Source organism: Lottia gigantea (genome assembly GCF_000327385.1).
Source record: "Lottia gigantea unplaced genomic scaffold LOTGIsca_108, whole genome shotgun sequence".
Classification (NCBI taxonomy): domain Eukaryota; kingdom Metazoa; phylum Mollusca; class Gastropoda; family Lottiidae; genus Lottia; species Lottia gigantea.
Genome location: NW_008706957.1, coordinates 507408 through 523788, shown reverse-complemented (window position 1 = coordinate 523788; position 16381 = coordinate 507408). Strand labels below are relative to the sequence as shown.

At 31.5% G+C, this 16381-nt stretch overlaps 2 protein-coding genes across 2 annotated transcripts in view; both read left to right on the top strand.

Moving 5' to 3' along the window:
• Positions 1 to 1071: 1071 nt before the first annotated feature.
• Positions 1072 to 1392, top strand: LOTGIDRAFT_136703 (hypothetical protein; the record flags this gene model as incomplete). The annotated part of the gene is made up of 1 exon (XM_009046897.1): positions 1072 to 1392. One exon carries the CDS (start codon positions 1072 to 1074, stop codon positions 1390 to 1392), a length of 321 nt encoding a protein of 106 aa, XP_009045145.1.
• A 7549-nt stretch (positions 1393 to 8941) lies between these two features.
• LOTGIDRAFT_237495 (hypothetical protein) overlaps positions 8942 to 16381 on the top strand; it is a gene marked incomplete at its 5' end in the record, with an annotated part of 9105 nt that continues 1665 nt past the window's right edge. Inside the window, 10 exons of the mRNA XM_009046896.1 lie at positions 8942 to 8998; positions 9637 to 9768; positions 9989 to 10209; positions 10589 to 10661; positions 10925 to 11029; positions 11390 to 11473; positions 13310 to 13479; positions 13961 to 14063; positions 15314 to 15493; positions 16111 to 16266. Coding sequence (XP_009045144.1) covers positions 8942 to 8998; positions 9637 to 9768; positions 9989 to 10209; positions 10589 to 10661; positions 10925 to 11029; positions 11390 to 11473; positions 13310 to 13479; positions 13961 to 14063; positions 15314 to 15493; positions 16111 to 16266 — 1281 coding nt within the window. The remainder of the gene's footprint in view (positions 8999 to 9636; positions 9769 to 9988; positions 10210 to 10588; positions 10662 to 10924; positions 11030 to 11389; positions 11474 to 13309; positions 13480 to 13960; positions 14064 to 15313; positions 15494 to 16110; positions 16267 to 16381) is intronic.

The window sequence follows — 16381 nt, the reverse complement described above, 5'->3', positions numbered from 1 at the left end:
AATAGGATGATACAATAAGTATACATTAATTCTGAAGTTAAGAAAATATGGTTTTCAAATAAAAAACAATTATTCTCAGAATTACTTCAAGCAGCACCCTCCCCACCTCCCTTCTCAGTCCCTACCTGGCTCCTTCACCTAAAGATTCAAAGAAATGCCACTGCTAAAGATATTTTTGGTTTTAATCTTGTGTTCAAATGATTTAATTTGACCTAAACTATTCATATGTTTCCTGTACCATGATTTATAATAAGAGGTACACTATCTAGGTAGACCTAACTTGTGATTTATATGTTAACACCTGATTAATAACCTGTGTTTCCTCATTCTTCTGTTTACTGGCTGGACTTTTTGTATTGATAAGAAGCATAGTTCTTATTTTCGATTGATTTGCGGAACCATGACAGTGTACTACATTTGTATATTTGGCTTTAAACTGGAGGTTCAATGAATTCAGGAAAACAATCGATTTAGTTTTCATTTAGTATTTCACCAATATTTAGGACTTTAAATCACAGCATTGGTTGAGATAAAACCCCAGATGTTATGCTTTAGAGTGTTTTCTGAAACATTTTTGTTTATTACTAAAAGTACTAATGAAAATAAATGAATTGTATAGAGCAAAGATCTAAAAAAAAAAACCTCAAGATATACCAGTCATTATGGCTCATATATATTCATTAAGTTATAATTTAGTAGGTGTTAATATTGATAACTTCATGTCTATACATTATTAATAAGTTATTACCTATTTCATATACTTATACTTCTATAATATAAACCCCTCAATATATCATTCTATATCAAAATAGTGAAACATAGACATTCTGATAGGCAATAATGTTCATACTATGATAATTCAGTTGTGTTAGTAAGTATGAAGTGCTAGACAGTACACATTTACTGGTAAGTATCAATCAATAGACAGCACCACTTTACTGGTAAGTATTACAGTCTACTGGCAACTTACATATTTCACATGGATCTGAATTACCATTACTTAAAACACCATGGATCTTAATTACCAGTATATATTACACCATGATCACAATTACCATTACTTATAACACCATGGATCTTAATTACCAGTATATATTACACCATGATCACAATTACCAGTATACATTACACCATGATCACAATTACCAGTATATATTACACCATGATCACAATTACCAGTATATATTACTCCATGATCACAATTACCAGTATATATCACACCATGATCACAATTACCAGTATATATTACACCATGATCACAATTACCAGTATATATTACTCCATGATCACAATTACCAGTATATATTACACCATGATCACAATTACCAGTATATATTACACCATGATCACAATTACCAGTATATATTACACCATGATCTCAATTACTATTAAATATTAACAGTAATATCAATTACCATTAAATATCACACCTAAATCTCAATTCCCATTACATATTACACCTAGATCTCAATTCCCATACACCATAATCTCAATTCCCATTACATATTACACCTAGATCTCAATTCCCATACACCATAATCTCAATTCCCATTACATATTACACCTAGATCTCAATTCCCATACACCATAATCTCAATTCCCATTACATATTACACCTACATCTCAATTCCCATACACCATAATCTCAATTCCCATTACATATTACACCTAGATCTCAATTACCAGTATATATTACACCATGATCACAATTACCAGTATATATTACACCATGATCTCAATTACTATTAAATATTAACAGTAATATCAATTACCATTAAATATCACACCTAAATCTCAATTCCCATTACATATTACACCTAGAACTCAATTCCCATACACCATAATCTCAATTCCCATTACACATTACACCTAGATCTCAATTCCCATACACCATAATCTCAATTCCCATTACATATTACACCTAGATCTCAATTCCCATACACCATAATCTCAATTCCTATTACATATTACACCTAGACCTCAATTCCCATTACATATTACATCTGCTGGATCTCAATTACCATTACATATTACACCTGGATCTCAAATACCATACACCATAATCTCAATTCCCATTTCAAATTATTCTATAATTTTTGCACTCCCAGAAAAAATAGTTTTCATACCCACATGATTTGTAAGATTTAACAAAAATGTTTTAGAGTGCACTGAATCAATGCTGTTTTTGACTTTTTTCTGGGGTAAAACTTCCTTAGACCCTCCTTTGGAGGCATGTGTCTGCAACACTTCTGCAGCACTTCTACATTTGAAATCTCAACCCCATTAAGTCAGTCTGCCCCCAATTTCCCAGTTCCAGAAGGTTGGAGCTGCAACTGACTATTTTATGAATGTCAATGAAGAGTTGACGATTTGTATATTACAGTGTAGAGAAATTAAAGGTCAATGGTGAAATGGATACTGATAGTGTAGATGAAACATGTCGTGAAATAGAGAGAGAATCAGCTAGAATACAACTAGAGATGGGTAAAGAAAGACGTTCTGCTTCACCTGCTAGGATGTCATCAAATCTTACAGGGCCTCCATCTCTATCATTTACTACTATGGTAAGAGTTCTATATTTTCACATCTGGTTCTAGCCAACCCCTCTCCTCCTCCCTGAAAACTGGAAAGAGATAAATAATGCCATTGTTCTTATGAATTTTGGCATTGTACACTGCATGGCTTTGTCCATCTTCATTAATCTAATTAGCAATATTGAAAAGAAAAGACTATAAACTGTGCTACATTAAATGAGACTAAAAAAACCTGACGCATCAAAAGCAAAGAGAATTTTTCATATAATAAGGAAAACAATTATATATTTTATACTTATTTCAGAACAAGAAAACTGAATCTTACAGTTTTATTAGTGATGAAAAAATGGTAAGTTTTTCTACTTCAAATTAAATAGTAATTCAGAACAACAAGTAGTATAATGTTTGGTGCAAAAGAGTGACCTTGACCTAGTAAAAGTTGTAATTAAGTTTTTGATGAAAATTGTAGGCCCACATGAATATTCAACAATGTATGTTTATATCATCTTAATTGGATTTATGAGAAGTAATATGTAAATTTTTAGGCTATGGAGAAAGAAGTGAAATTATTAAGAGAAGCTCTACAAAGATCTAAACTAGAACTAAGAGAATGTGAATCAAATCTAAAAGATACCAGAGAAAAAGGGGAAAATGCAAGGTAAATAACTGGGATATTATTATTGTGAAAAGAGATCCCAACAAGTCATTTGATCAAATCTTGAATCTGGTGTGAACCTTGTGGTTGAAGGATTAATGAAACGGAAATACAACACAAACTATTAGTACTAAAAGTCCATCATTGTATAACTAAACTATATCTTAAGATGTTTCTCTCCAACTGGGATCTATGGATAGTTGGATGGATGAATTCAATGGAACAATAAACAGAAGCTGTGTGTGCTACAGACTGCAGACTTCAAAGATTCTACAACATTTAGAAATTTGAAATAAAAAAAAATTAAATGTTTATTACATTTTGCATAGCATTTCCGATTATTATGAGCACATTTTCAAGGTGTATATGTCATTTCATTTTTAATTATTTCATTTTTAGGACCCAATTGATGTTAACAGAATTCAAGCGCCACAATACAGAGAAAGATTTAGATAGATTAAATGAAGAGTTAGAAAAACAGAAATCACAGAGTGAAACATTTCATGATCAAATACAGGAGAAATTAAAAGATGTACAAGAATTTCGTTCTTTAGGATTGTCTATTGTAGAGGTAAACATAGTTATTTGTTGTCATTGACATGAATGTATCCTGATGAGGATTTTATACCTAAAATGTGTTGGAAGCAAAAGATGAGCTCTTGTTGATTCAGATAATCATACTTATGTTTTTGGTTGCAAAAAGGACTAAGGACTAAACTGCTATTTTTAAATATCTTTCAGGTTAAACATCTTAAAGAAGAGAATTCAACTTTAAGAATGAAGTGTCGGAGCTCTGAGACAATCCAACTTGAAAGAGATGAATTAGTAGGACAAGTGAATGCTGGGAAGGAAGATTTGTTTCATGAGCAGAAACAGGGCAGAATTCAAAAAGAAGAACTTCAGTTGGTAAGGTGGAATTTGTTTCTTTTCAAAAACATGTCAATCCGTATAGGGCTTCTGATTTGGCTATAGTTGCCAGTCATTGTCTTCTTCTAATTATTTGTCAAATTTATTAGGAAGTAGAGTCTATAACATCACAGTTAGAAGAAGTCCAGTCTAATAGAGATGAACTACAAACCAAGTTACTACAGTTAGAATCTACATACAGACAATCAGAACAGGAGAAAAACTCCATCATTCAGGTATGTTGACACAGGCTGAGGTCAGGGGTGTTAGTAGGAATCATTAGGTGAAGGAGCCAAGTAGTGGCCACAGGGATTATGACAGTGAACATTGATACTGCTGAATTTAGTCAAAGGCAGTCTTAATCTAATTGGTGGCAGTAGGATTTTAGCTAGGAATTTCTACCTTTCTCTCATTGCCATGGTAATGGCAGCACCTGAAACAAAAATGAAGCATCAAAGCTTCAAATTCACCTCTTAAAATATTTAATACAGGAAAAATTGAAAGAAAATGAAGTTCTGAAAGAAAAACTAAAACATGATAGAAGTGATAGCAGGCACAGATTTGATCAAGAATTGATGACATCACAACAGGAAGTGAAAGATTTAAGAGTGAGATTAAGTGATCTAGAAGAGAGAAATAAAGAAAAGGATGAGTTGAATTTAAAACTTCGGTATGCTTCTTATTCTAAATTTCTTGGGCCAATTTTTTTCAAAAACTGAACCACACATTATTTATCTAGTATTTTCTGTAGGATTAGACAAACAAGAAAAGCCATATCTTCTACAACCTGTGGACAATAAAGATCTCTAACCTGTTGAAAATCATAAAAGACGAAGCCAATGCTGCTGTTTCAGCAAATTTGTCCTCATTGCACATTGCATGGTGTTGCCAATCTTAATCAGCATATCCAGCTCCAAAACAGTGACATAAAATACTTAATTCTTTTATTTAAAGATAAAGAGTTAAAATCTTCTTATCTTGGTTTGCTGCTTCGATTATCCATAATGGATAATCCATTGTAGACAGAAAATCAATCAAATTTGTCCAATATTTGGCCAAGAATGATTCATTTAAAGATCTTCATCTTTTCATATCTTTAGAGATCAGAATATTGAGCTACAACAACTTTTAGCTAAAGAAGAAGAAGCTAGGGAAGCCATTTTGAAAGATCATAAACGATCACTTCTTAATTTTAGAAAGGAAACAGTAAGTTTTCTGCATTTTTACAAATTATTTCTAAACAATGAAACATGTCTCTATTTTTTTTTTGTATTTCTCCACACCCGACTGTTTTCCAATGGGACAGTTTTAACTTAAATATGCACAATTTATTTCTGAAAAGAGCACAGATACATGAAATTTTTTTAAAATGATGAAATTATCTTAATAAAGTTATAGTTATGACAAAACAGGAACATTTTTAGCTTTTTGTGCAGCATAGCAGCTGCTTTACTGGCCTAATAATTACAGGATATATATATCTGAGCAGCTGGTAGACCTGGTAGAGGTGTCGTTACCAAGTGACTTTACCTAACCATAATGTCATAAACTTTAAGTTATATTACTTAGAGTTATAGTATATGACATTTTTTTGATTTACACTCAAATGTTCAAGGAAGCATGTAGCCATTTTAGTTACTTTGAATTCAAATTTTTCAAATGATACACCATTTTCAGGATTCAGCCATGATGCAACTGAGGGAATCTTTGTTCCTAGAGAAACAAACAGCATTAGAGAATTTAAGAGAAGAAATAGAAACTGATAGAAAAGATTCAGTCAAGAAAAATGATGAGAAACTGGCTCAGGTTATGACAGAAAATATGAAGATAATTTCAGTAGGTTTTTGTGTATATTACTAAATATCGTTCTTCAGTATGATGCTAGTATCCACAAGAATAAGAATTTAGAAATTTTTTCGGTGGTTTCTTTTTTGTAATCCATGAAGTTGTTTTGCAGCATATGTGTTTTGATTTATTTACATAAATTATATGGTCAAAGTTTCACTGAAAATAATATCCATCAGCACATGAATGGCAAGTAAGAACTTGAAAACATAAAACAAAACAATATCTAGATTTGTATTTTGATTAGACCCTTGCCTTTTCAGAATAAAAATGAAGAAATTTCAAAGATTCAAAATTTAATGAAAAATCTAGAAGAAGAAAGACGACAACTACAGCAGAAAGTTCAAGAGGAAATTCAACAGCAGGTATAAGAACTTTGTACTTACTTGTAGGCCTACTCAAAACCAAAATATTTAATATAAAGTTACTGTTTTTTTAATAGAATCAACCTTCATTTAACAGCCATCTTTAAATACGACAAAACTCAATGTTTTTTGTCAGTGTCAGATTGTTGTGCACAACTGACAGGACATTTTGTTGTAGTATGTTCTCATAATTTCTGATTCAAGGTGACACAAGCTGTAACTAGAGAAAGAAGTATTTTAGAAACAGAAAGAGATTGGGCTGTCAGACGTGAAAGAGAAACATTAGTCAGTGAAAATAATCGTAAGATAGAAGAGATATCAGTGATATTACAACAAGAAAAGGCGGTAAAGGAAGAAATTAAACAACAACTTAAAGTAGCTCAACAGGTAAGACTGAAGTTTTGTCAGAGTTCAGGTCTAAAATTCATGCGAGTGTCCCACTCTTGTAATCATGAAAAGCCTGTGTCTCGTGGGATTCGTGCAAAATCATTCATAATCTGTCTGTGTCATTTGATTTTTTTTGGTTTTGTATAATGCTGGTCAAATTTAGAATCATAGTCATTTTCGATTGGACAATTAAACACCCAAAGACTGTCGTTTCAATAGACAGAAACAGGGACTTGTATTAAAAATTTGAGAAGATCCTACAGTATTTGGAGGATTCTCACAAATTTCTTTTGTAAAAATTACTCAGGATTCTCCTTGATTTGGATGAATTGTTTCAGCCTGGAGTTTAGCAATATTAATCTTTATAGAAGCATACTCATTGTCTCTTCATCTGAAAATTGTCCATACTCCTACTGTGTGTTCTTTTAGCAGTTGATCCTCATGTTTCATTGGAGTTTTACTACCTTTTTTATAACTAATTTTATCTAATAAAGATGTTAAAGGCCATGCAATGTGCAGTGAGGGAAATTTATCCAGGACAGCGACATTAGCCTATTTTATCGATCTCCAACCTTAAAGAAACCTGAATATTGTCCTATCTGAACAACTGTATGCTTTTTTCCATGGATTAAAAAGATCACATCCATTGGATGTTGATATGAAGACTTTGGTTGACTACTTAATAATACTTAATTAATACTGATTAATATTCTAAATTACTTGGCTGACTTTTTGACACTACTAAGACATTAATCTACAAAAATCAATGAAGGTCAACCACTTTGACATGTCAAATGATATTTGACAATGAAATAAGAAATTTGACAATAGTAGAGTATATTAAGTTATTATTAATAAACTAAGAATAATAGATTACTAGACATATTCTCATGTCTCTATACTACACCTGTATAACTTATAAAGCTGTATTCTTTACAATGTTGACATAGACTCACATTCACAAGTAGATTAGTTTTATTAGAAAATTTGGTGTGTGCAGTAAATTCATTACAACATTCGTTCTATGTTCAAAATGATTTCTGTGTTATATTTTCATTACATTTCATGACGTGTCATTTCAATATTACATATTGCTCAAGTTGATAAGTAAGGTTCGGAAAATAGGAATGGCTGTAACATTTTTGTAGTATGCATAGATTTATTTCATTACAATCCAATTCATGACAGAGTATTTCAATTCATTTAATTATTTTTCATGACATTATATATTTTGCCAATACACAAGCCATCACATTTCATGACACTGTATATTATTACAGTAACATTATGGCATATCTGGTAAAGTAATCGCTGTGATTTTTTTTTTGTAAATTTATTTCATTAGTTTCTGTTATATTTTATTTCATTACAATTTATTGCATTACATATTTTTGCATTTCATTTTATGACACTGAATATAATCATAGTAAAAGTAATTACTGACATTAGTTTGACATATTTGTTTCATTACGTTCTGTTTCATAATATTTCATGACATTATATTTCATTTTATAACATTACATTTCATGACATGTACCTTTCTGATAAAAGTAAACAGACAATAATTACTGTGACATTATTTTACCTGTGATTTATTAGTTGATAAGAAATGTTTATATACAGACTAAAGACAAGTATAAAGACTAGAGGTTTAATGATTTATAACAGGGTTTAATATTAGAGAGAGTATTATTAGTGAAGATTAGTTTTTGGTTCGTGAGAAATGCCCTCTACCTGTTGTGGCTGTTTTTGGAATTTTGGACTATCTTATGTTGCTAAATCCACTTTCTGACCAAACCATTTGTGGGTGAAAACCACAAATCTAGCCAACAACCAGCTGTACCAAACCATTCAATTGATTGAGTTCCTTCTATAAAGTACCACAACTACAAACAACAAGCTAGTCTGTGATTTAGCTGTAAGCCGATGTTAATTTACCATCTACTAACCAACCAACCAACCAAACCACCATCAAGTACCAGGAGGTACCAAGCTTCTAAATCACCATTTTTCAACAGAATCAATTCTGTAATATGAAAATATGATTAAAAAACATGTTGAACTTTATTTAAAATCCTAAATAAGGGGGATTGGGGCATTTCATACCACCCTGTTAATAATAATAGATTATCATACTAGTATTTTCCTGTATTCATATCTCAATTGTCACTGTATTGTGTACTAGTCACTTATTAGTATTAATTTGACTATCAATTGGTTTTCTATATACTGTTTTAGTGACTAATAAAATGGATTTTCATGCTTTAAGATCTGTTAGAATGAGATTTATTGATGCTTATAATCAGGTTGGTTCAGTATGAAAGTTATTCTGGAAGTTTAAAAGTTTGTAATAATTACATCAAATTGATATATTCTCTGTTTAAGCCTCTGTTTAAGTTGCTATAAGTTGTCCTAACCTTTTATCTTTTGTTCGAGACGGTGGAATTATGTTATGCTCTTGCTGAAAATACACAAATCCTCATCCCCTCAATATACATCCCCCCCCCCCTTAATAAAAATCTAGTTTCAAGGCTTATATTACATTTCATTTGTGTCAAATCCAAAGGTTTCTAGTTATTATCAATACATGGTTAACCGTTAAGTTGATGGACCACATGAACATTCATTTACATAGAAATATAGCTCCATTATGTATAGTGTTGCCACTTTAATGCTGATATTGGTGTAATATACTGAAATGTGGGTAATTGAAAGAACTTTAAAGGTGCCAGAATCAAGTACATAGTGTCAAGATCTCTGGTCAAATTTTACCAAAGAGATCAAAATTAAACATCTGAGGCAGTGGTCTGGGTCTGATTGGGCACGTTGGCAAGTGGCAGGCAATTCAGATTAATTGAAGAAATTCTACAAAGCCTTGATTAGAAAATGGCAACTCAATGGTGATTCTAAGAAATATCACAAGCATTATCTGTTTCTTTTACAGGAATTAGAAGAACAGAGAAATCTGAACAGACAATCAACTAAAGATAAAATGGTGGCCGTTGCTAGGGCTAAAGAAATGATGAGAGAACAAACATCAGGAGAATTAACTCGTTTTAAAGATAAAATTAAAGAGGTTCACTACTTTGATTGGATTTAATACATTCTGCGTTTAAATGTTAAATGACTGCCAATGGTATCAAAATTTGAAACATTAATATATTCATTTGGCTTTGAGATATTTTTTAAAATATTCATTCATTCATGGGAGCACTCATTTGCTAGTTTAGCTTGATTAAGCTTTAATCAATTCATTAGAAAAAGTAGTTAGTAATCACAACAATTATATCTTTCAGGAAAAAAAGAATGAAATAGTGAAATTGAAAGAAGAAGTGAAATCTCTAGAAATGGAGGTAGAAAAGTTACGTGAAGAGAAACAAGACCTGTGTCGTGTAGAACGTGAATTTAGTCATAATCTAGACCGTACTGAACGTACAGTTATTAATGAGATTAATGAAGAATGTAGGCGAAGTGCCAGTGTTTTGGGTATTTCACCTAGAAAAGTTCATTTAGCAAGGTAAGGCAGTGAGTCAACGAAGGTCTTGTTCCATATTGAATTTTTGCCCTTGAGTGTTCACAACATTGAACTTTTTTAATATTCTGAAACTAATGAGATGTTCAAGTGCTATTTATGATCTGAAGAAGTACTTGTGTAAATTGTGTTCAGACAATACCTGCATTGTTTACATGGTATTTGCTAACCATTCGAATCTTACATTGAACACAACATTTGATTGGATGAATTTTATAATGACTTTTGGTGCAGAGAAATTTCTTCAGATGATGGGTTTCAAGTAAACTTGTGATCTGTTTTTAAAATTTACTCAATATTTAAAGTAAAATTTTGTTCTCTAAGAAATGAGACTCCAAGTCATAGTGAGTAATTATGATTTCAGTTTTAAGAAGGAATCGACTCCAGTTAATGAAACCAAATCATCTAAATATAGAACACCTATTACCTCATCACTGGTAGGTCTATTGTTATTACTCCATCTTTCTCAGTACTTAGTCATATAAAAGATGGAGGTTAAGTGGTGGTCTGTGCCAATTTGAAAAAGTAAATATCATAGTGGTAATGAAGTCTCACATATAGAAGGCAAATGATGAAAACCTTGAGAATAAAATAACAACCAATTGAAGTTCAACAAATTTGAACGGTTAAAGGTCAAATATACCCAAAGATCTGTTTCTATACTGCTTTGAAATTGGTGTAAAATTTGTATTCCTTTCAGGCTAATCTAAGAGCTTGTAATGAAGAATTAAGAACACATCTTTATGAAATTAAACAAGAAGTGGAGTCTTTAAGATCTTTACTAAATAAAGCACAGAAAGAAAAGGTAATATTTTAATATCTCTATAATCCTTTTAACATACGACCACCCTAAGTCAGTATGTCTCAACAGTGGAGGAATTCCCAAAGGAGGAACTGGAAGACCATGGGGGGAAATTATTGCCAAGGAGAGAAATAGGGAAGACCAGGGTGAAAATGAGAGGTTATGTGATCTAAGACTGAAATTAACATGCGGTCGAAGGATCTCATGGAACTATCTTAATTTATTTTATTTGGTGAGGAATAGATTTCAGGGATATATTTTATCCACACTTGATATGTTCAATATGAAAAGGTATGAGAAAGGGGAGTTATTACTAAAGGGTTTGATTCTGAAACTGACTCAAGACTGTTTTGTATATTTAAGGAAGAATCTATGGAAATATTACGTAGAAAGTTAGAAAAAGAGAAAAATGATGAATTAGACCATTTAAAGGAAAGATTAGTCAGGGTGAGTAAGAAACTGCATTCAGGGATCTGTTTTGATTAAACTGTTGTCCTATACCTTTATGCTGTGGTCACACAAATGGCTTGTTTTCTATGTGTTACTGTAATCATGATGAGACAAGATCCAACAGAGCATCTTCATCTAATTAAATTCATTCACACTTCAATTGCACGATCATCATCAACATAGCAGAAAAAATAAAAATAAATGGAGAGTTTTTGTCTCCTCATGTGCCCACAACAGGTAGACTCTTGACAAGACTCTAGTCTGCATCAAAAATCACTGACCAAAATCATGCATAAGTGACACAATTCAATACAAATTACAGCAAAATGTTATGAAAAACTTTATTGAAAGCAGGGTACATTTATTTCAAATGTTATGTTACCAACTCTTAATTTTTAAGCACTTTTTCATAAATATGTATGTATTCTACAATAGAAATTTTGATCTGCAACAAAATAAAATGGATGAAAGTGTTTTGAGTTACCTCCCTTGATTATTTAGGTAATTAAAATAGCAGCAGAGTTAAGTCAAAGAAGGAAAAATGAAAGAAATATTATAAATGAGAAATTGCCTACTAGTGATATATATCAGGAATCTCCTACTACTGAATTTATTCAAAATGATTTGTAAGCTCAGTGTTGCCAGATTTAATTTACTTCCTTCCATTGTATCAATATACGTTAAAATAGGTTTTACGTCTGCTTAATATCTCTATCAGCAAAATTTATGTTATTTCCAATCATTGGGCTGAACAGTTTCAACTCTAACATCAAGCTTAGTCTTCTGTCATCAACCTACACGTCAAGCTAATTGAAATTCTCTTAGAATGATATTGTGGTAGAAAACTTGTTAGATTACAATGGAGACAAACATATCAGGAAAAAAAAAGAAACGCAATTTTAATCTAATTTCAAATAGATTGTCTACATGTAGGCCCTACAGCTTGAAGCTATTTGGTTCAAGTCCAAAAACTTTAATTAAATTTAGCTTGAATGAGGAGCCATGGTTTTATGGTTTTAGTTTCATAAAAGTATTTCTCCTAATGCAAGATTAGGGGATTACTGTGAACTGAGACCCATGCTAAAGTTATGCTGATTTAATTTGGTTTTTATACTGGTTATGGACCTTATTCACGCTTGCGTTATAAGCCTCGTTCTGGATTCAATATGCCCGATGCGTGCATAAAGTCTATAGCTAGAATTCCTTCAAAAGTTTTTTAGTAAAGTCTTTATAATGTATATTGATATTTTGGAATACTAAGTATGTTTTGGTTGCTGTTGTTTGAATTATTAAATATATTTTATTTATTTTATTTTAATGCATGTTGTTTTGTTAACATTTAATCAAGTTTGAAGCATGGTGTTTATTTGTATTTGAAATTTTATTTTTGTTTTCAGCATAATAATTGTATTCTATTCAAAAATATAGCAAATGATTCACTATCCAAATTGTTATGCATGAGAAGCAGAAAAATAGAGGATTTTACTCCTGAATATGAACTGTATTTTTGGATAGAATATATAAGCTTTGTTCAGCTAGAATAGTTGCATGAAAATAATATTTATATTGATTTATTTGACATTTTTTATTTAGGAGATACCAATCAAAAAGTGAAAATAGTCAGGATCAACTTTTATCTTTCCGTGGTCATAAGTCTAAATTATTATCCTGATGTGATCTGTGTATCTAAAACATCTGTCATCACCATGATTTGAGTCTTATTCAATTAATAACATAATTTGAATGCGTGTGTGTTTATAACACCCTTTACCCAGATACTAACAGTGTTTATATTGTGTTTATATTGTGTTTATACTAACATATATTATACAGGAACATATAAGTCAGATGAATCGTTTAGCCAATCAGTATATTAGTGAGCCTATATCATCACCTGATCCTGTACAATCACTGATAACATCACAACCTAACATCACTTCAACACCAAAATCAGATTTTTATATTCAGAGATTTCAACAAGAAATGCAAAAAGAGTTTATAAAGTAAAATTTTTATTTTATCAAATCAGTTTGTATTGTATTTAGGAATTTCAAAAATTTAAAATCTTAAAACCAAATTGACACTGAAACTCAAACTACTGATCTGTAGGCTTTTAGATCAGGATTGTTGATTTGGCTAGATTTACCAGCCATGTTTGGACAAAAGTTGGTGATTGGATTTAAGTCCAGTGACTAAAATTCCATCTAGACCTATTGGCTAGAGTAATTAAGATTTGCATTCAGTTCAATGATACTGATGAAGGCAGACTCAGCAGTTGCTGGCATATATCTTTGATGCTTACTATGTGCTTATGAATATGATTTTAAAGCATCAGCACTTTCAAAAGCATAATGGCATTGTCAGAATTCTTTCGATTTGTCACTTCATCACTAAAAATACTAAAAGAATTTCGAAAGATATATTATGATATAGCTATAAAATTGTATTTGAATGATTCTTGAAAATATTGACTGTTGATTTTAGATACTCTACTGAACGAGCTGTGTCGCCAGAATTAAAGCATATCAATGATTTACAACAACAAGAGATTGCCAGATTAGAGAGAGAAATACAGAAATTATCACTGGTAAGTTGTTATTATTAAGAGTTGTTGCCTTAATCTTATTCTATATTTTTACAGCCTTTCCTATAGTTTATGTTTAGTCTCTGACGCCCAAACTATACTTGTCTATCAAGAGGGACTGGATGAGAGAGGCTAGTTTATGTTCAGCTTCTAAGCACAGACTGTAGCTCAATCAGATACAGTGTTGAAATCTTAACATTATCATGAAATTGGTTACATCAAACAAATTATGGTTGTGGGCTCTAATTAACGTAGACTAGGTTGGAAATGGGCATGAATGATTTGGCTTAGGACCAGCTGCTAGACAGGATCCTGTTTTGGTTTATTAGATTAGCTAAATTCAGATGTACCAAACATACAGTCAAGTAACCTAATTTCGTGGTAATCTATTTTTCGTGGATTTCCGGAAATGATTAAAAATTTTCTTGTTTTGATAAACATGGGTTTTCTCTACAATATCAGCTAGTAGAATGAATCCAGTAGTTTCGAGCAAGGTAAAATTATTAATGTATACTTTGACAAATACAAAATGGCAGATTTCACTTATTACCAAACGTCACCATTTTTTATCGGCCGAAATTTCCTTATAATTCCAAGCGGTAATCAGAATTCCAAGTGTCGTCTGCTAGAATGTAGTCCAACGAATGAAGCCATGTGATCAACTAGCGGATTCCGTGTCAGCAGAAAATTTCTATGGAACACAAAGTGGACCATATTCTTATGTTGTTTCAGTGACTTTTAGCAATAAATCACGTTTGTATCTTATTTTGTCAGTCACTATTTTTTTTTTTTAAATCATGGTTCTTTGAAGGAATTGTCACTAGTTATAATGAATTGATATTAAAGATAAATACTAAGAGAAGTTAATTATACCACCCGGTATCCATACAACGTGTTTTTCTAGACTTATTTATAGATCAAACATTGTACAAGAAAATAGGTGACGCATTCTGCCACCGTTGCCGAGTTGGTTGCTTATGAAATATGGGTCAAAGTGAAAGATTCATAAAGAAAATTGAAATAAACCAATTTTAATTATTTTGTAGAATATCTGAGAAAACGTCTAAGACATAAAAAAAAAAATTCCTTTTTTTAACTTTGACGAAATTCAGTGTTAAATCCTTATATCCACGAAAATAGGTTACACTACTGTATAATTCAAGAGTAAAACGATGGTCATTTGAATAACTTTGGAAACTGAATATTGGTAAATTAAAATTTAGGTAATGCATACACAATACTTGATATTTCAGGATAGAAGTGGTAACAGAAAACCACCTAGACCTAGAGGGAAGAAAGATATAGCGAATGATAAATTAGGAGAGAAGTTTCCCTATAAACTACACCATTTTGATACAGAATCATCCAAACTACAGTCTAATCTTTATACTGGTTCTGTACCTGATTTATCTAATCCTAGTTTATATAGACAGGTAGGTCTGATTCTAATGCAGAACTACAGTCTATAATCTTTATACTGGTTCTGTACCTGATTTATCTAATCCTAGTTTATATAGACAGGTAGGTCTGATTCTAATACAGAACTACAGTCTATAATCTTTATACTGGTTCTATACCTGATTTATCTAATCCTAGTTTATATAGACAGGTAGGTCTGATTCTAATACAGAACTACAGTCTATAATCTTTATACTAGTTCTGTACCTGATTTATCTAATCCTAGTTTATATTGACAGGTAGGTCTGATTCTTATACAGAACTACAGTCTATAATCTTTATACTTGTTCTATACCTGATTTATCTAATCCTAGTTTATATAGACAGGTTGGTCTGATTCTAATACAGAACTACAGTCTATAATCTTTATACTAGTTCTGTACCTGATTTATCTAATCCTAGTTTATATAGACAGGTAGGTCTGATTCTAATACAGAACTACAGTCTATAATCTTTATACTAGTTCTGTACCTGATTTATCTAATCCCAGTTTATATAGACAGGTAGGTCTGATTCAGAGCAGAGCATAAAATTCCATTCTATTCCTTTATGTCAACTTCTTTATTCTCCCATTTTCTTTGAATAATTTCAGGTACCATTAAAAGCTAGATTAAGCGCTGAAAGAGATGATATGGAATCGGCACATTTTACAGATCCTGATCCTGAATTGTCTCAAATATTTCTTCCTCAAAATCGGAAACTTTCTGAGATGAATAAATTACAGACAACTTTGACCAATCAAAATAAGGTAAGTATTGTCATTGTTTTATTGAGATGAATGGTCCATTTAGAAATTTATTACTAGGGCCCTGTTCCACAAAAAATCTTACCGTCTTTATTAGCCCACATGGTGCAGAAAAGTA